Source organism: Eleutherodactylus coqui, chromosome 9 (assembly GCF_035609145.1).
Source record: "Eleutherodactylus coqui strain aEleCoq1 chromosome 9, aEleCoq1.hap1, whole genome shotgun sequence".
In the NCBI taxonomy this organism is placed as follows: Eukaryota; Metazoa; Chordata; class Amphibia; order Anura; family Eleutherodactylidae; genus Eleutherodactylus; species Eleutherodactylus coqui.
The window spans coordinates 152,687,918-152,705,125 of record NC_089845.1 but is presented as its reverse complement, the minus strand read 5'-3'; the positions used below and the strand labels follow the sequence as shown (position 1 = coordinate 152,705,125).

The window sequence follows — 17,208 nt, the reverse complement described above, 5'->3', positions numbered from 1 at the left end:
TCATAATGTTATTATGTTTAGGACAAAGGACAACTCTGAAGAGGGAGAAAATCCCGATAGTGACTGCAAGAGCCCAGGGACACAGCCCACAAGCTCTCCTAAAACCACGCCGGCAGGCAACTCATTGGGGGACGTTAAGGATGTAAAAGATGTGAAAGAGCTAGGCCTCTGCACTGTTCCGGGGCCGTCGCAGAGGCCATACCAACCACGGGCCCGTATTCGCCCACGCAGGACCCGGGAGGAGCCAATAGTTGGCAGGATGGTGGACAAGCAGATCCTGGACTTCCTGCAGGACCAAAGACAGCAAGACTGGGTGGACCACTTTGCTATGAGTGTGGCGTCCAGTATGCGTATGCTACCCACGGAGGTGCACCTACCCCTGCAAGCGGCGATTATGACGCTTATAGAGCTGTCGGTTGACCCAAGCAGTGTGCGAATTCTGTTCGATGGAATTTACCAATTCCGCCTGAACATTACCCTCCACCCAACCATGCAAGCCCCCCAGCACACCCAGGCTCCACCACCAGCACACCCAGCCCAGTTACATGGCCAAATACAATGAGTCTATTACAGCCTGGCCCCTGAAGGGCCAGTGTACCCATCCCACCACCACCATCACATTGTCTACCTACCTGGTCCCTCCCAAAGGACTGCAACAGATGGCCTTACACAAGGGGCTGTGGAGAGCCATGCACCTATGTTTTTGGCACTATAAGTGCATTGGACTGCTTAGTAGGACTGTTTGCATTACATTTCTTTTCTGGTTCATTGTTTCTGCAAGCTGGTGTGTGTGTTTTTTTGTTTTTTTTTGTTGTATTAAAAGGAAGAAAGGTTTCAAATATTTTTGTTTTATGCCTGTTCACTATTGCACTTAAAGGATACACTTTCTGGTAAAGGGTGTCCAAAGGCCTAGACTGTGTTTAACGCCTGGAATTTAGCTTTGTTTATGCCTTAAGGAGAAATCTATGGTTAGCTTCTTAAAGTCTCTGATGCCCGGCCAACTGCTGAAGCCACACAGCACCCAACTTAAGGTAATAGGTGCGAGAACTGTTGAGGGTCTATGCAATGGATAGGCCTCTAATAGTTCACATTTGTGCCCAAACTGCATGTAGCTCAACGATCTAGCAACCAATTTCCAGAGTTCCGATAGAGAATTGCCTACATTTGTGAATGTTAAACGTAATTATGGATATTGAAGCAATTAAAAACGATCGGACTCTGGAAAGGGATTGCAAAATCTAAAGCAGACAACTTTTGTACTCCAGTACCAAAAGAGGCAATGACAGCCTAATTACACACTAGGGGTTATTTGCCTGCACTGTTGTACATTTTGAATACAAAACAAATAGAATTGAGCTTCAGACATGTAGGCTGGGTTCACACAGGGCGGATTTGTTGCGGTTTTGCTGCATTTTTTCCGTTGCGGTTTTGCCGCAGAAGCTTCAAAGGTTATTTTTGTCTTGCGGATTTTCTTGCGGAAAAATCCGCAAACGTTTTTTTCCGCAGCGCTTTTTTACTTTTGCAGCGGATTTTGCTGCGTCCATAGAGGTCTATGGACAAAAAAGCGCTGCGGAAAAGACAAAAGAATGGACATGCTGCGTCATGAAAAACTGCGCCGCAGTTACATTTCCGCACTGCGACTGTGCAGAAAAAATCCGTCCTGTGAGAACAGCTTTTCCCTCCGACATCATGACAGCATACACCTGAAGGTTGCTTACCTGCTGACCTGATGGAACAGGAAGAGGCAGAACATAAAAGGCACCTCCCCTCCACCAAACACCAGTGCTTTTCCTGTCCCTCCAGGACAGCAGCGGCAGAGCTCCAGCGATGCTGTCCCATGCCGGAGGTTCCAGGACTTACCGGTGAGCGGCGGCATCTCTTCTGGCAGCCCCGGTTGCCCCAGTGGGAAGTACCTCATCTGGGAGCTAACCAGGGACTGCGTTGGCCTGGGTCCAAGGATGGGCTTTCCGGCACCACTGCGGCCGTCATTCAGGCAGCAGCTGCCATCTCTAAGATATCCTCTTCTGGCAGCCCCGCTTGCCCCAGTGGGAAGTACCTCATCTGGGTGCGAACCGGGGACTGCGTGGGCCTGGGTCCAAGGACGAACTTTCCGGCACCACCGCGGCCGTCAACCAGGCGGCGACCGCAATCTCTGGGTCCCGGCTGTAGCGGGCGAAACACAAGGAGTGTGACGCCAGATGCTCCGCAAGAGGGCGTGGCCTCGATGGAACACACCAAGGGGCGTGGCCTGGCGCGGCTTGGTGCCAGATTCAAAATTTAAAGCCCCTGCACCAGGCGGCTGGTGTTTTTTCTTTTCACGCTGGGAATCGATTCTAAGGACAGGAATGGATCCCATAAGTGCAGGATGTCGGCCAAGAGAGGACCCAGAGAATCTCCAAACTGTAAGTGGTCCTGTGGGCCAACCTACAGACACCTGCACTACACTTCCCTTACTAACAGAGCTCTCCCTTGTCATGTACGACAGGGATACTCAAAAACCTAGGGGGGCTAAGAGGAGAAGTAAAAAGCATCCAATATGCTTACAAAACTTGACGACTCCTATTCTAAAACATTATGCGCTTCCTGCTCAGCGAAAATTCTGCAGGAAGTAAAATCTTTCCCCCATGTCTGAAATCCAGTCAGTTGTCCGGGAAGAAACAGTCCTACCTCTCGGACCTCCAACCAGGGCCCTTAGGGGCCACAAGAAGGTCTGCTCCGGCAGTGTTAGAGTCCGACTCTGACATGGCAGAAGAATTCGATCTTGAAGATCTTGGGGAATCTCGAAAAAACGCTAACAGAGAAACCTTGCACTGTGCAGGACGTCATGTTGCGAGTCTGCTTCCACAACGTAAATCTACACTTAAACCATTGATCCTTAATGATTGGAATTGTATGGATCAAGCTCCGTTAATTTCTAAAAGAATTTTAGGAGTGTCCTTTATTTGCAGACAATGAAGTGGCTATCCTTGAGGAGACGCCAAATGTTGACACAGCTATCTCTATGGTGTCTAAAAGAACTGGACTACCATCTGAGGATACGTCCCACTTAAAGGACTCCATGGACAACAAAGTAGACATAACCATGCGTAAGGCTTGGTCCACGTCCAGTTTCATTATAAAGCTAATACTGCGGCCACCTTGGTGGCTCGCTCTATGGCGGTTTGACTAGGTCAGCTTCTACGGTCCACTTCGAAGCCCGCGTGGCAGCCCTATCCAACACGGCCAGGGGTAAAGTAGTGGTCAGGAGACATAACCTCCAAAAATAGGTTGTGTACCCTACCCTTTCGGGGCGGCAAGTCATCAGACCCCGCAAAAAGTGCCTTCATTCCATGTCCCTCGTCTACAACATACGTGGGGAAAGGAAAGACCGGAGGAAGTGGTAAGGCTCTTACTGTTGTCCCTCAACCTGCATCGTCATGCCCAGTGAGCAGAAGATTAGTTCATTTGTGCACTAGTTGGAGAAACATAGCTACTGACGGTGCCTACCACACGCTGGGAAACGATCATAATGACAGGAATCGATCCCACAAGCGCAGGCCTGATGGCGGAGGGGTACAAGATTTGAGCTAGAACCCCGCCCTCCAAATAGATTCATTTTAACCTCGGGGGACTGTGTGGGCCTGGGTCCAAGTATGGGCTTCCGGTCCCACCGCGACCGTCATCCAGGCACCAACCCTAGAGCAGGCTCTACTTAAGGGTGAACAAATCGTGCTGGATATCGGTGCAGTTATCCCCATCCCTAAGACGGAATGGGGGAAAGGGTTTTACTCCCCTCTCTTTCTGGTTCCCAACCAGATGGCTCCCACCGATGGAGACTATCAGAACCGCAACCCCCCCCTGATTGGTAGGGATAACGTTATGGCTACGATTGACATAAAGGATGAGTATTATCACATCCCCAATTATGTCAACTCGCAAAAAGTTCCTAAATTTGCGCAGAGAATGGCGCCTTCCCTTTGGAATCTCCTCTGCTTCACGGATCTTTTCCAAAGGGGTGATTGAAATGGTAGCCTTTCTGCACAATCGCGGGATTATCATCATCCCCCATCTGAAAGGGGGCATAGCTCAGTAGATGGTTTCCTGCTGGTGGCAGATCCCCTCACTATTCTGAGGTCACACTGGGGGTCCACGCTTCAGCTATCTAAGGCTCTGAGCTGGATCATTAATGATTTGAAATCCAACATGGATCCGGACACCAGGAAAAAATTCCTGGGAGTCATTTTGGATTTTCGTCTCCAATGTTCATCCCTTCCTCCTCTAAGGAAACAGCTCATTCTAGAGAATGTTCTGCTCTATATAAAAAATCTACAGTTTCAATAAGAGGCGATGCGGATCCTGGGGCTAATAACTTCATGCATTGGAGTGGTTCCCTGGGCCCAGTTCCACAGCTGTGATCTCCAGACACTTATCCTCCAGAATGGGGACAAGTCAGTCCTCACTTGACAGGACAATCCCTATTTCCACTAGGGCTAGATCCTCACTCCGCTGGCGGTTGTCCTCAGACAACCTTTTAATGGGGACCCCCGCGATAACTGATGCCAGCGCAAAAGGGTGAGGGGTCACCTTTTGAAGGTGGCCATATACAGGGTACATAGGACCCTCATGAGAGATCCAGGTTATCTAACGTTAGAGAACGTAATGAGGTTTGGGAAACCCGACGTAGCCTGCAAACCGTTTAGGGATGAAGCATGTGAGGATTTTTTCTGATAACATGATGGCAGTGCCACTCATTCGCCACCAGGGTACCACCAGGAATCCTCTACTTCAGCATTTGGCGGGAGGGTTCCTTCAATGGGCGGAACTCACAACTAAGTAACTGTCGGCCTTCCGTATAAAAGGAGCCGAGAATTCAGTTGCGGGCTTTCTAAGCAGGAAGAAAGCGGACGCAGGAGAGTGGGGACTCCATCCCGAAGTGTTTAGCCTACTCGGGACAAATAGGGGGTACCCGAAATAGTTTTGCTTGCGTGGAGCGCAAATACCAATTGCCTTCTTCTCTTTTCCCGAGACTCGGAGAAACAAGCCTTAGGCACGGGCGCCCCCTCTCACCCCTGGGTTTGGGACTTAGCTTACGCTTTTTCCCCTTTACCCCTGATTCCGCTACTCCTAAGAAAATTACTGCGGCCAAGGCTGTTAGTAACGTTAGTAGCGCCTTATTGGCCCAAAAGACCTTGGTTTCCTCTCCTGAGATCTGTCAGTGGGAGAGCCTCTCCATCTTCCGTCAAGACTGGACCTATTGCTGCAGGGTCCTCTGCTCTACCCGGAGGTTCACAAGTTCAGGCTTACAGTCTGGATCTTGAACGGGTGAAATTCTTAGAAAAGGGTCTATCATCTAATGGGGTTTCCACTATGTGCGAAAGCCTTATGCCCTCGACGGAAAAGATTTATTCCAAAGTCGGGAAAAAATTCTCAGAATGGATGGGTCAGGACATCCAGTCAGACATTCGTAAAAATTTTAAATTTCATCCAGGCAGGCCCGGATAAAGGGTTGAGTCCAGATTCCCTCAAAGCCCAAGTAGTGGCTTTGAGGGCATTCTTTGATCTCACGCTTGCTGAGCACAAGGGGATCAGGAAATTTCCTAGAAGGGCGAGTAGACTGCATCCATTCATAAGGCTGATGGTGCCCCCCCTGGGATCTGACTATAGTCCTTCAGGCCTTCTGCGATTTTCCCCCGTTTGAACCTATAAGAAACCTATCCATCGCCTTGCTGACGTACAAGGTAGCCCACCTTGTGGCAGTTATGTCGGCTATGTGCGTGGGCGAAATTCAGACCCTTTCGCAAAGGGCCCCATATATGACTATGCACCCCAATGGGATCGTATTCTCCTTAGACCCTTCCCTCCAACCCAAAGTCTTGTCAGAATTCCACGGAGGCCAGCCAATAGTCATTCCAGCCTTTGTCTAAATTTTAAAAACGAAAAGGAGCAGAGGCTCCATAATCTTGACGTTAAAAGAGCTGCATTAGCGTACCTTGAGGCAATGGAAAGTTGCAGAAAGACTGACAAACTTTCGTTCAGTTTCAGGGGCAGTCAAAAGGGAAGGCCACTTCTAGAGATTCAATAGCCAGGTGGCTCAGAAGAGCCATCCAGGAGGCTTACAAGGCCAAGGGCATTCCTCCCCCAGAAGGTTTGAAAGCCCACTTCACTTGGGCGGTGGCATTTTCCTGGGCAGAAAGAGCGCACGCCTCAATCGAACAGATTTGTAACGCAGGCACGTGGACTTCTAGTCATACGTTTATTAAACACTATAGGCTGGACATTAAAATCTAGTGAGGATGCAACCTTCAGGAGGAAGGTGCTTCAAGCAGTAATCCCTCCCTAAAAAAGCCCATGCCAGTTATTTGGTATTCCTCCAGGTGTATGCTGTCATGATGTTGGAGGGAAAACGGGAATTTTTCTTACCGATAATTCCCTTTCTTGAAGGCATCATGACAGCATACGGGCTTCCCCCCCCCCCCCCCCCTACCGACACGGTTACCCTTGTTTGTTTAACACATGAGGTAATGTGTATACTTATAATTTCTTGGTCTAAGGTGTGTGATGCCAATAAACACACCTTCTGGTTAAGTATTCTGTCACTGTGGTTATTTGGAACGCACTGGTGTTTGGTGGAGGGGAGGTGCCTTTTATGTTCTGCCTCTTCCTGTCCCATCAGGTCAGCAGGTGAGCAACCTCCAGGTGTATGCTGTCATGATGCCTTCAAGAAAGGGAATTATCGGTAAGAAAAATTCCCGTTTTTGCCCAAACACATTTGTACTGCATTGCACTGCAAACACAGCGGTTTTGCCGCAGTGCGGATATGCAACGGCAAACTGCAGCAAATCCGCCCTGTGTGAACCCAGCCTTAATGTTCCCCAAAAAGCTAACCTATACCAAAAAAAAAAGAATACTAATTCAAACAAGGACATTGGGAAACATACCTCAAGCCATCTGAAGTGCGTACTAGACAATCACTTAACATTTGTGGTAATATCTTTAAAAATATGGGATACAGACAAACAAAAGGTGGGCTTTCAAGTAATCACTGCTTGTCTTCGAGACATTCTTATGCCAAGGCACATAATTCACTAGCCATGAGAAATAAGCACCCAGAGGGTGGAGGCCTGCCAAGTGGTGGGTAATATTGTGGTTCCAAAGGATCACTTTGTGTCTGCTCTAACTCCACTTCATATGGCCCATTGTCAATACGGCAGAAATTCTTACGACGACACAGGCCTGAATGCAGAGGATGCACCCCCAGCAACATGCTACGCCGCTCGCCAAAAGAACAAGAAATTATCCAGTTGAGAAGTACAGCATTTAGCTGGGAAGTCATGACTGAAGCTTGCCAAAAATAGCAAAGAAGAAAATAAGCAACCATTCTCTGATCTTTTCCCCAAAATAGCCAATTGCAGTACCTAGCTCAGGTGGGCAGTATTTAGGCTATTTGAGAGGGGGCTGGACATGACTCAGGAAATCGCCATCTCCTGTTTGAGTCTAATGCAAAATGTTTTTCTCTGAAAACACCTTGCAAGCGTGCAAACATCGCATGTTCAATTCTGCAATATTGCGCTCACCTATGTGTAGGCAGCCTCAGGGCATATAGGAAGAAGGTGACCTGTGCATTAAGGGAGAATGGGTAACTTTTTTTTTTATAGGTTTGAAAACCCCCGTGCCCCATGATTTAGGCACATTGATTCTGGTTAAGTAGAGTTCATGCTAAATATGTGCCTGCACGAAAAAGGAGGAGATTTGATGATGATTTTGCAGTTTTTTCTTTTCTATAATAACAAAAATCTTAAAATAAAAAGAAAAAAAACTTCACTTTGGGAACTTGCACTTACATTTGGTGACATTGTAATAAAAAAACACATAGAGAGAAATAGTGAAAGTGCAAGTGATCAAATGATCACAAGTTTAAGACTTAGTAAAGTTTCTTTCACATTAAAATACAAAGTAAGAATTCAACCCACCCCCTTTTTTTTTCCATAAAAAAAATCCAGTTTACGTAAAAACACGTTTGGTATACGTAAATGTCCGAACTGCTAAAATATTGCAATATTTATCTTGCATAGTGAAAGTTGTTAAAAAAGCAAGAACGGAATGCCAGGCGATGCGTTACTCGCATGAACGAGAGGCAGCCATGACCAAGTCACGGTTGCATCTCCCGTTTTAACGCCCATTCAGGTGGGGAAAGAGTTCAGTTTTGCTACACTCCCTCTCCGCTGCTTGCTGGCTGTGGAATGCCTTTATGTCCAGCCAGCTGACTTTTAAACCAGCCAAATATACACCCACCTACCACATATTGAGAGGAGTGGTTGCTCATCAGTGTTTGCACCTGTGCAACGCATTTCCAATCCCTATATTTCAATCCCTTTTAGTCAGTTTTGGCTTAAAGTGGATGCGTCTTATACATGGAAAAATACGGTATATCAGAGGAAGCATTATTAGGTAGGGGCTCTGTGCCTTGAAGACAAGCTATGTATTTCTTAAGTTTTGCCTGATTTGCTTACAACTGCACATCTATGGGGAAATATAGTGACAGCAATGAGCACAGCATTAAGCTTATGAGCCGGACCAAAAACATCCCGAAAAGTCATTAAAAATAATGTGCTTTATAAATGAGTGTGCCTAATGACCCTGGCACATTACCTTGTGCCTACAAAAAGACTACCATCAGGTTGAGCGCCACACTTATGCGCTAAAGAAGCCATAAATGTAGGCTTTGAGTTTGTGTCGAGAATTCGCACATGCACACTGCACAAAGACTCAGCGAAAGCACACCTAGATATAATCCAGTCTGCATGCACTTTGCCAGAAGCACATGCACCTGATCAGACCAAATCAAGGGGAGTGTAACATCTTATTGGCGCTGGATAGGAGCCGTGGGTGTAGTAGATGTGCAGGACTGGAGAGTAGTCCGGAGGAGAGCCAAGAGTTGTCAGCAGGTAGTCACATTTGCAGTGCAAATGGATGAGGTGGAAAGCGTAGTCTGATGGAAAGCCAGGGGTCATTAGTGGGAAGACTTGGTTGCAGTACAAATAGATGAGGTTGAAAGCATAGTTGGAAGGAGAGCCAAGAGTCGTCAGCAGGTAGTCACAGTTTGCAGGAAAGGCGCAGGTTAATAGATGCACCTTGATAAAGACAATGGAGCACAATAGTAACACACTGGTGCAGTGTCAGGGTCAGGTTTTTATAATGAGCCTAATCAGAAAACATGAACAGAAGAAAAATAAATTTAAAAAATCCTGCGCTCCTAGGATGGCTTAAAAAACAAGCAATACTATATGCCAAGAAAGATCCCAAGTAGATCCGATGGACACTTACTTTAAAGAAGGGGGGTGTGATTAGCAGAAGCCCCCTCCTAGTAGTGATGTCTCAGAGCAGTGAAGCAACAAGGCTTAGGTCATCTCGCCAGGATGACAGCTGAAAATGCTCCTTTATTAACAGTATATGGCAACACGTTTCGGTGTGCACAAGCACCTTTTTCCAGCCAGACATGTACAACAACAGGCATTTAAATAGTTTTTACCTTTGGCAGCTTCAAAGTTTTTCCCACTCTGCTCGATGAAGGGGGTGGTGTGGCGGGCACGTCAGACCGTGACGTGATCTTGTGCCAGGGAAACCATCACATGACCGGTAGAAGGCACGTGTGTGCTCCACCATGAAGAGGATGCAGTACCTAATGGTAAACAGGGGCGGCTCTGTGCATCGTGGTAAAAACTATTTAAATGCCTGTTGTTGTACATGTCTGTCTAGCTTGAGAAAGGTGCCTGCACGCACCAAAACGCATTGACATATATTGTTAATGAAGCATTTCCAGCTGTCATCCTAGCGAGAGAACCTCAGCCTTATTGCTTCACTGATCTGAGACATCACTACTAGGAGGGGGCTTCTGCTAATCACACCCCCCTCCTTCAAAGTAAGTGTCCATAAGTTCTACTGGGGATCTTCGAGGATGGCCTCCGGACGTCCCAGGGCCTGGTCTACCGGGGTACCTCTTGTGAAACTCCTTTGTGAGCCTCAGAGTATGCACATTTTTCTCTGGCTCACAGGAGTTCTCTGGTCTGTATCCCTGCCACTGCACCAGGTACTGAAGTTTTACTCAGTGCCTTTGGGAGTCCAAGATTTCTTGTACCACAAACTCGGCATGCCCCTGAATCTTCACAAAAGGGGAGGCAGTTGTCTTCCCGTGAAGGTATTCTGAAACTGCTTTAATAAGAGCAAATGGAAAATGGGGTGAGTTCTCAGGCTGCATGCGAGTTTCAAGCGAAATGCCACCTGGCTGACCCTCGCTGAGATTGTGAAGGGGCCCGATGAATCTTGGACCAAGTTTAGGCGAGGGTACATGGGCCTTAAGATTCTTAGTGGACAACCACACTGCTCCAGCTTGGAAGATCGGGACCGCTTGGCCGTGTTTTCTGCCGCTTTCTTATAGATACCCTGGGCTTCCCGCTAGGCTTCCTTCAACTTCTTCTGAGCTTCAGCTAACTCTGTCATTCTGTGATTGACCGTCGGACAGGGGTGTTGAGAGGAAGGTCCACAACAAAGACAGGAGGCATACGATAGTTAGCATAGAACAGGCTCTGGGTGGTTGAGCTGTGTTTGGCATTGTTGTAGGTGAACTCTGTTGTTAATAAATAATCCAACCAGTCGTCCGGGAGATGGCAGATGAAGCAGCGCTCCAGGGTCTGGTTTATTCTCTCGGTCTGGCCGTTAGATGAAATGCAGAGGAGAGATTCACGGTCGTTCCCAGGGCTGTGCAGAAGGGTCTCTAGAACTTTGAAGTGAACTAAACTCCCACATCATTGGGAATTCCATGTAGCCGGAAAACTTCCTGGATCATCAACTCAACAGTGTGCTTAGCAGTGGGAGTCTTTTCTATGGGGATAAAGTGAGCCATCTTCGTGAATCGGTCCACAACCACAAGAATGGCAGTCATTGCTTTCGAGGGGGGGCATGTCAACTATAAAATCCATTGAAATAGATCCCCATGGCCTGGATGGGACTGAAAAGGGCTGTAGGAATCCCAGAGGGTGAGCTTGTGGTGTCTTATCCCGTGCATACACCTCGCAAGAGGTGAGATATCTTTGTATTCAGGCCACCAGAAGGAATGAAGCAGGAGTTCCAGAGTCTTTGTGACCCCAAGGTGACTGGCCTGCTTGGAATTGTGGACCAGTTTCAGGACTTCGATTGAACCAGCCTCGGGAATGTCTAATTGGCTTTCTCGCCTCCAAAGTCCATTCTTGAAGAGAGCTTCACATCCTTAGAAGGACAACTCAGGAAAGGGTCACTTTTGCAGCCTCCCTTAAGCTTTGTAGAAGGTCCTCAGAATGCAGGATGCCCAAAAAAATTTTTAGTAGAAAGAATTGTGAAATCTGTATTTGACTTCTCCTCAGGCTCTAAAAAAAATACTTTGGACCATGCATCTGCCTTGCCGTTTCAGGAACTGGGGCGGTAGGACACAGTGAAATTAAACCTGGAGATGAACAGGGCCCATCATGCTTGTCTTACAGATAACCTCTTGACAATACGGAAAAATCCTTAATTTTTATGGTCAGTAAGAACCGTTACTGGCTGATGGGCTGCTTCCAAGAGGTGCCTCCATTCAGTGAAAGCCACCCTGATGACAAGAAGTTCCTTGTTCCGGACATCATAGTTGTTTTCTGTGGGTGATAGGTTGTAGGACAGAAATGCACAAGGATGCAGTTACATCTTAACTCTGACTCATAATGATAGGCCAACTCCTACAGTGGAGTCGGAAGCGTCTTATCTCCGCGATTAAAGGAAATTCTGGTCTTGGGTGAATCAGTAATAGTGATGAAGTAAACAGAATCTTTAGTTTCTCCGAAGCAGCTTGTACCTCCGGGGACCAGGAAAACGTCTGTGTTTTCTTTCTTTGTAAGAGAGGTTATGGGAGAGATGACTTTTGAGAAGTCCTTGATAAATCTTCTCTAGAAGTTTGCAAAACCAATCAGGCGCTGTACTTCCTTCAAATTTCTTAGACTGGGCCAATGCAGGATGGTTTTAAACTTGCTGGGATGTTTACTTAAGACTACTGGGAAGATAATGTATCCCAGGAATTGCATTTGGGTCTGTTCAAACTCACACTTTTCTTGCTTTATGTAGAGATTATTCCTTTGGAGTTGTTTCAAGACCACCCAAACGTGCCTGTGATGTCCCTCCAAATTGTCAGAGAAGATGAGGATGCTATTGGGATATGCCACTATGAATTGATCCAACAGGTCCCGAAATAAGTCATTGAAAATAATAAGTCATTTTTCATAAGTCATTGAAAAATCTGTACCAGATTATTTGCTCCTCTGAGGTCCAGTTTAGTAAAGACATTGACTGCCCGAAGCCTTTCCAGCAGTTCTGGGATTAGCGGGAGAGGTTAGCAATTCTTAATAGTAATCTTGTTTAGTTCCCGGTAATCAATGCACGATCGAAGTGTAGAATCTTTCTTTTTAACAAAGAAAATGGATGCTCCTACCGGGGAGGAGAAGGGCTGGATGAAGCCCTTCTTTAGATTTTCATCCAAATGTTCCCAAAGGGTCTTTAACTCTGGTTCAGAGAGGTTGTAGATATGCCCAAATGGAATAGAAGATCCTGGGAGCAGCTCAATAGGACATTCATATTGCTGGTGAGATGGCAACTGGTTAGCTTTCTTCTTGCTGCAGACATCCCTAAGCATCTTGTAGTGAACTGGTAATTTCTCAAAAGTCTTGTTGACCATCCTCGAGGTCTTGCAGTGGTTTGGGGCCGCATTGTGTCATCTGGCAGTTCTCTTTACAGTATTCTGAAGGGAAGGCAATGGTCTTTGTTTCCCACTTGATTGACGGACTATGAGTAGAGAACCAGGAGATCCCGAGAATCACTGGAAATTTAGGGAACGAGATGAGCTGGAAGCTGATCGTTTCTTGATAGTTAGGTCTCATGTGGAGCTCCAGTTCGATTGTCTCCCGTGTGGCAGGTCCCAAGGACAAGGGTGACCCATCCACGGTTTCTATATCAATCGGTATGGGCTTAGGCCTCGTGGCAATGTTTTTGTCAAGAACAAATTTTAAGTCCATGAAGTTTGCTCCAGCTCCTGAATCTAACATCGCTGAGCACTGCGTCTTCTGATTATCCATTAAGATCTCTATTGGGAGGACAAAATGGTGGAACGGGGCAAAGGTTTTTATGCAGTCTTGAACTACCGGTGCAAAGGTGTGTTTGATGACATCCCCTTGTTTCTGGATTGGTCGTGGTCTTGACGTTGGCTAGGGTGAGAGTCCTTTGGGACTTAATTGGACAGTAAAGGCACGGAGGGGGGAGTAGGCAATTTAATTTTAAGAAACTTTACAATATTTTCAATGTCAGAAATTTGCTTTTTAAACCAAATTATGGTACTTATAGGAAAGGCAACTAGGAAGCTGGGGATGTGCTTTTCTTATTTAACCAGTTGTGATGCTGTTACTGGTGGAAGGCTGTGCTCCGTCAGTCAGTCTGACTCCCACCATTCTTCATGGGAGTGCGTGCACTGACTGAAGAAAAGAGACTGATTGACCAAGCACCAACTTCCACCAGTTACAGTGTGGGAGCAGGGAACTGGATTAGTATGATCCCAGCATTGCTGTAAGTACAGACAGTGCATTGCACATCACTTTGTCCATATTGCAGTGACCCGGTTTGGTAGTGCAGGCACAGTTCATATTCAATGGGAGCTGCACCTGCATTACCAAACCAGGCTGCTGTAATACAGATGTCGCAATCTACTTCCTGCGCTGACAGTGGTCCCAGGAATGAACTGATCAGTGGGGATCCCAAGCAGTGAATTCCTGCCAATCCTCTATTGATGACCTACCTTGAGGATAGGTCACCAATAGAAAAAATCCCTAAAGTCTTGGACAATCCCTTTTATTGTGTATCAAAAACTGAATATTGTTTTCTGCATTTATGTTATATAAAGTTTTCTAAAGGTCCTTTTAGACAAGACGATTATCATTTGACTGATTGAGCGACTTCATCGCTCACTTGTTCACTCTCGTTCAGCCAGGCAGATACATTGTTGGCTCGTTCAAACGAGAAATCGTTCCAAATCATTCAGTCTTTCACATTCGCTGCATAAATGAATGAGAAGGACTGAAAGATTGCTGTTTAAACTGAACTATAAGTGAATGAGCCAACAATGATTTTTCTGCCTGCATAAAATGAACAAAAAGTGAATGATTATCATTCGGTTGTTGGTTTTCGTTTAGACCGAACGATTATTGTTCACTTTCACTCATTTGAAAGATTTTTTAAACAATACTTGTTCTGCCTCTGGCACCCTTAGAGCTCTTTCACACGACCGTATGCAGTTTTACAGTGGCCCGTACATGCTGTAAAATCGGATGAATGAAGAATAGCCGTGATCAAGTCCCGATCTTTAGCTGCATATTTTCTGCCATTCACAGGGGATAGCTGCTGCGCATCAGCAAAAAAATAGACTGCAGCGCAGAAATCCCATGATCAGCATTACATTTTTGAATGAGTGCTAATGCTTATATAGCGCCCGCTCTCTTTATTTCCCAGTATTAGACGCAGCTAAACTCCCTCCCCTTCCTTTTTTCTTCAGCTTTCGTAGGAGTCTATAGGAGCTACCAGCATATCTCGGCCAAAGATAGGACAAGACCTATCTTTGGACGCAGCGTATAAAATTGGCGACCGAATAGGGACGAGGATGTGCTATTTTTGCCAGTGCGAATTTTGTATGCAGCTAAAAGTCACTCATCTGAATGAATACATTGTAATTAGAGATGAGCGAACATACTCGTTAAGGGCGATTTCGCAATCGAGCATCGCTATTTTCGAGTACCTGACTACTCGGGTGAAAAGATTCAGGGGGCGGCGTGGTGGAGCGGGGAGTAGCAGTGGGGAACAGGGAGAGTTCTCTCTCTCTCCCCCTCCCCCCCCCCCCCCCACTCCCCTCTGCAACCCCCCGCTCACCTCCGGCGCACCCGAATCTTTTCACCCGAGTAGTCAGGTACTCGAAAATAGCGATGCTCGATTGCGAAATCGCCCTTAACGAGTACGTTCACTCATCTCTAATTGTAATACAGTGCTTCAGATGGTCGCAATTTTTGGACGCAGCTAAATAGCTGCGTATATACGGTCGTGTGAATAAGGCCTTGTGCTGGAATCACACATACCGTTTTTGTAGTGTTTTTGCTGCTAAAGCCAGTTGTGAATTTTAAAGAAATTGGAAGTACAAAAGAATAACATCTTCCTGCTGGATTTAAATCTGGCTTTAGCTAAAGAAAAGACTGCAGCAAAACAGCTTTTTCTAGACTAACAGCAAAGTTAAAATGTTATTTTTGTAGTTTGAAAAAGATTTAAAAATTCATTTTTAATCCCAACAGAAAATCCCAGTAAAAACTCTGAGGGAAACTTCATGTTATCAGCAAGTTATACAGTAGAAGATGAAGATATCTCACAGCACACTTCAGGAGAAAACATCATTACCCTTAATGTACATCCAGGACTTCACAGTACAGATCTATCATCTAATCCCCCTAATCATGGGGAACCTTCTGCTGACCAATCACAGATTGTTACCACAAGTGCGGGTCAGGAAGAGGAGAATAGCATTCAATGTGTTGAATGTGGACAACAGTTTACAAAAAGCTCCAGTCCTTGTATGCACAGAAGTTGTCTCATTGGGAATAAGCTGTATTCCTGTCCAAAATGTGGAAAATGTCTTGCATGTAAATCAAATCTTGAGCAACACCAAAGAATTCACACAAGAGTGAAGCCGTATTCATGTCCTATGTGTGGGAAATGTTTTTTACATAGATCAAAACTTATTAGACATGAGAGAAGCCATACAGGAGAAAAACCGTATTCATGTTCACAATGTGGGAAAAGTTTTGCAGAAAAATCAAACCTTATTCAACAAGAGAGAACTCACACAGGAGAGAAGTCATTTACATGTTTACTGTGTGATAAATGCTTTGCAGGTAAATCAAGTCTTAATGCGCATGAGAGAAGTCCCATACCACATTCATGTTCAGAATGTGGGCAGTGTTTTACAAATAAATCACATCTTGCTAGACATGAACGAATTCACACAGGAGAGCAGCTGTATTCATGTCCTGAATGTGGTAAATGTTTTTTATATAAATCAAAACTTAGTCAACATCAGAGAATTCACACAGGAGAGAGACCATATTGTTGTTCACATTGTGGAAAATGCTTTACAGATAAATCTAGTCTTGGTCAACATGAGAAAATTCACACAGGTGAGAAGCCACATTCATGTGCATTGTGTGGGAAATGCTTTAGAAGTAAATCAGATCTTATTAGACATAAAAGAATTCACTTAAGGACAGAAGCTGCATTCATGTTTTGAATGTGAGAAATGTAATCAAAGGCATCTTGTTAAACACCAGGGAATTCATACAGAACAGAAACCAAATTCTGGTTTGGAACGTGGGAAATGTGAAAAAGCACTATTCGCTTTTACAGGAATACTTTAGGTGGTTCTCAGGCATTAATCAGGGTTTATGTAATGACTCAGTACTTCATCCTGGTCCCCTCCATAATTGTCATACATGTATGTTTTGTGTTGATGCACTGTGCAAAGCTGTCTTGTCATTTCCAGTGTGAGTGTTGCACAGCTGCAGCATAAAGGTACACCCTATATCTGTCTCCAAGGCTGGGTGGAGGTACTGCAAGTCTATAATTTCTGTTCGCACATGCGCGTCTTTAAGTCTGGAAGAGCCGTGTGAAGGTACTAATCTCTGAAGTCTATTCATTTGCCTGCATTGTAAAGTCTACCATTGAAATGCCTTATATGGTTTATTCTTCATTCAAGTAAAGTTTATTCCGGGCTCTGACCGTTCGCAGAGACCTGTGGTACTAAAAAACTGTCTGTGGCTAAATTACTTATCTGCCGAGGGTCATACCGGTGTGTGTGTAGGAATGGTGGCATCACGCGTGACAATTACCCCCCTGTTATTCAGTTTGGTGGGCATTTCCTATCCTAGGGGTGTCCAAGGTATACTGCGGTGCTACTCTGGTCTTGGTTGCATGTGTCCCTCCAGAAAGGAGCAAGGTAAGTGCCACTGTGGCAAGTCAGCACTCTGTCCTCCCACCTCCCCACGTAAGTCAGGTGACCGGGGTCTCCCTATGGGACGCTGCATTTATTGTTGGGTAGAAGATGTGTCAAACACCTAGAGTATACAGACTCAAGTAACATTGTTATGACCA

The 17,208-nt window shown here is 45.8% G+C and overlaps 1 protein-coding gene across 2 annotated transcripts in view; it reads left to right on the top strand.

Annotated features, from left to right (window-relative positions):
• LOC136578538 (oocyte zinc finger protein XlCOF7.1-like) overlaps nucleotides 1-16,854 on the top strand; it is a 31,323-nt gene extending 14,469 nt beyond the window's left edge. Inside the window, exon 7 of one of the 2 annotated variants that reach the window (XM_066578674.1) lies at nucleotides 15,360-16,854. In XM_066578674.1, coding sequence (XP_066434771.1) covers nucleotides 15,360-16,348 — 989 coding nt within the window. In that variant the 3' untranslated portion in view covers nucleotides 16,349-16,854. Of the gene's footprint in view, nucleotides 1-21; nucleotides 842-15,359 lie in introns of those variants that run through there. The other variant, XM_066578675.1, reaches the window with a different exon arrangement.
• The last annotated feature ends 354 nt before the right edge of the window (nucleotides 16,855-17,208 follow it).